General features: G+C 33.5%; 1 protein-coding gene across 1 annotated transcript; it reads right to left on the bottom strand.

The window, feature by feature from the left end:
• Positions 1-248: 248 nt before the first annotated feature.
• On the bottom strand, positions 249-1,598 carry LOC143598880 (putative BOI-related E3 ubiquitin-protein ligase 3). The gene is made up of 2 exons (XM_077076977.1): positions 1,171-1,598; positions 249-801 (listed from the first exon to the last, which is right to left on the bottom strand). Exons 1-2 carry the CDS (start codon positions 1,471-1,473, stop codon positions 304-306), a joined length of 801 nt encoding a protein of 266 aa, XP_076933092.1. The 5' UTR covers positions 1,474-1,598; the 3' UTR covers positions 249-303.
• Between the last annotated feature and the right edge of the window lie 665 nt (positions 1,599-2,263).

Here is a 2,263-nt window from a genome sequence, read left to right as displayed (position 1 = left end):
TTTAACAAACAAAAAAATACTGAGCAATAATTTCAGCCCCGCAAATTACTCAGCATTAAATTCCACGTCAAACAGTGACAAAAGCAGCCATGAAACCAAAAGATACCATCACGGTACCACGCATGTGAACTCTCATAAAAACATTTAAAAAAATCACGAAATAATAAATTAATTAATAAATTAATTATTTCCTCTTTTTCCTTAAATACTACGAAATAACTGTAACAATATAAATTAAACCAAATCTGTATATAGTTTCCCAAAAATATAAAAAATCAAATATTAAAAAATAAATAAATAAATTTACAATCCAGAATAAAAAAGAGAAACTTGTATGCTAGCTTTCTTGACCATTTTGCAGACCGGACATGATTGTAGAAAAACATCGCATGATTCACATGAACATAAATGTCTACAAGGAAGCATCACTACACATGAATCTTCATTGAAACAGCTTTTGCAAATCATCTTCTTTGACTTCATATTTTCATTATTTTCATAACAGCAAGAGCCTTCATCCTCAGCATCTTTCTTCATATTTTGATCACTAATGAGTTCCTCAATTGTGTTGTTTAATTGTATCACAATTGCTTCGGTTTCATTCGTGGTTGTCTGCCATTTTTGTCGCTCGTTTTTGGTTCTTTTCAAGAACTCTTCTAGCTCGATTCTTCGGTTTGTTGCCCGGTTGATCTCTTCATCTTTTTGGCGAAGTAACAGTCTGGATTTGGATTCATAGTTCTTCAAGATTGTTAGCAATTGTTGCTTTCTGTGAGTTTGTAAAGCTAATCTCAGTCTTTCATTCTGTAAAAACACAACAAAATTAATTGATTTAAAATAAATACAGGATTTTCGAAAATTCAATTTTTATGACTTTAACTATTTACATAACATATGCAAATATATATGGACGAGTTCATAATTTTTAAGCCAGATATATATAGCCATAGCAAAATCTATTTTCAGAAATTTATTACACTAAATATATGAGTTTTTTTTTATTTTTTTAATTTTTTTTCAAAGGGCATGCAAACCCTAACAATAGAATAAAAGTTAAAAAAAAAAAAAAATCATTGTATTTTGCACCAAGAGTTCAAGAAGCATTTATGATTACATTATTTAAACATAAATCTTGAAAAATTGCTGTTATGTGAATGAGTTGAAATTGCTTACCTGTAAGCTAATGAGACCTTCGATTTCTTGATTATGTTTTTGAATATTCGCCGTTACTGATGAAGAATATGGTAGCGATATCGGTTTATTAAAACTGTTGTCAAAACACGAACTTTGATTTCCAGGAGGTGGTTGTGATTGTTGATATTGTTGTTGGTGGTGGTGAAGATTAAAAAGATAGAGATCATTGAGACCACAAGCGGTTTCGATCAAATTTTGTGGCGGATTTGCATCGCCGCCACCATCGTCATTGATGAACGGGAAGGCGAGATTCTCCGAATACAATCGGGCTTGAATCGCCATTCGGAAACCACCGTAGGTTGGTAGAAAAATAAGAACTTGATGTGTTTGTATAGAGAAAGAGAGATTCGTTTTCTTTTGTAATGGAATGTGATGGTGTTTTTGGTTTGGTGTAGGGTGGCCTCTAGTTATCAACAAAAAACAAAGGGGGGTAGGGGTGGTGGGGTTGTTATATATGTGTGTGCCTTTATTTATGTATATATATTGAAAGAATTAAAATTGATGAGGTGATTTGATTGTAGCAATGAGAGGTTAAATATATCAAAAAGAGTTAAACGAGGAATTCTTATATGTGGCTTAGTGGTAGAAGATTTGGGTTTTTTGGTGGAGATTCAAGTTTGAATCTTACAAATGTCACTTTTAGGTGGATATTGACAATTAAGGATTTGAGCTAGGCCTTGTGCAAAGGTTGTCAGTTCGAACTCTGAGCCCATCTGGGTTTTCGTCTCACCGTGTGTAATTACGCCAAAAAGTTCTGCTCTTGTGGTGGGCACAACGATTGTCAAGTGGCAGTCGGCGGTATTGTTTCCTGAGAGAACGCCCAAGCCAAACTCTAAAGCCAGCGTGGGTCGGTTAAGACAACATAGTCTGGCTAGAGTGGGGCATCGGGGCTCTCCAAATTTGAAGAGAGTGGTAGCCTAAATACAAGAAAGTCGCTGTTTAAAAAAAGTTAAATGAGGAAATATTGTTGTATTTTCAAAAATAGTTTAAACGTTTTAATTAAAGAAGACTATTTATTTAGGGTCAAATTATTCTAAAAACGGGGAAAGAAGGAGAAGAATAAGAATGATTT

The sequence above is a fragment of the Bidens hawaiensis genome, unplaced genomic scaffold, assembly GCF_021521415.1.
Source record: "Bidens hawaiensis isolate Kalapana, Puna unplaced genomic scaffold, B.hawaiensis_p1.1 tig00051184_1, whole genome shotgun sequence".
Lineage (NCBI taxonomy): Eukaryota > Viridiplantae > Streptophyta > Magnoliopsida > Asterales > Asteraceae > Bidens > Bidens hawaiensis.
Note: the sequence above shows the minus strand (reverse complement) of the source record. Positions and strands in the feature narration are given on the sequence as shown.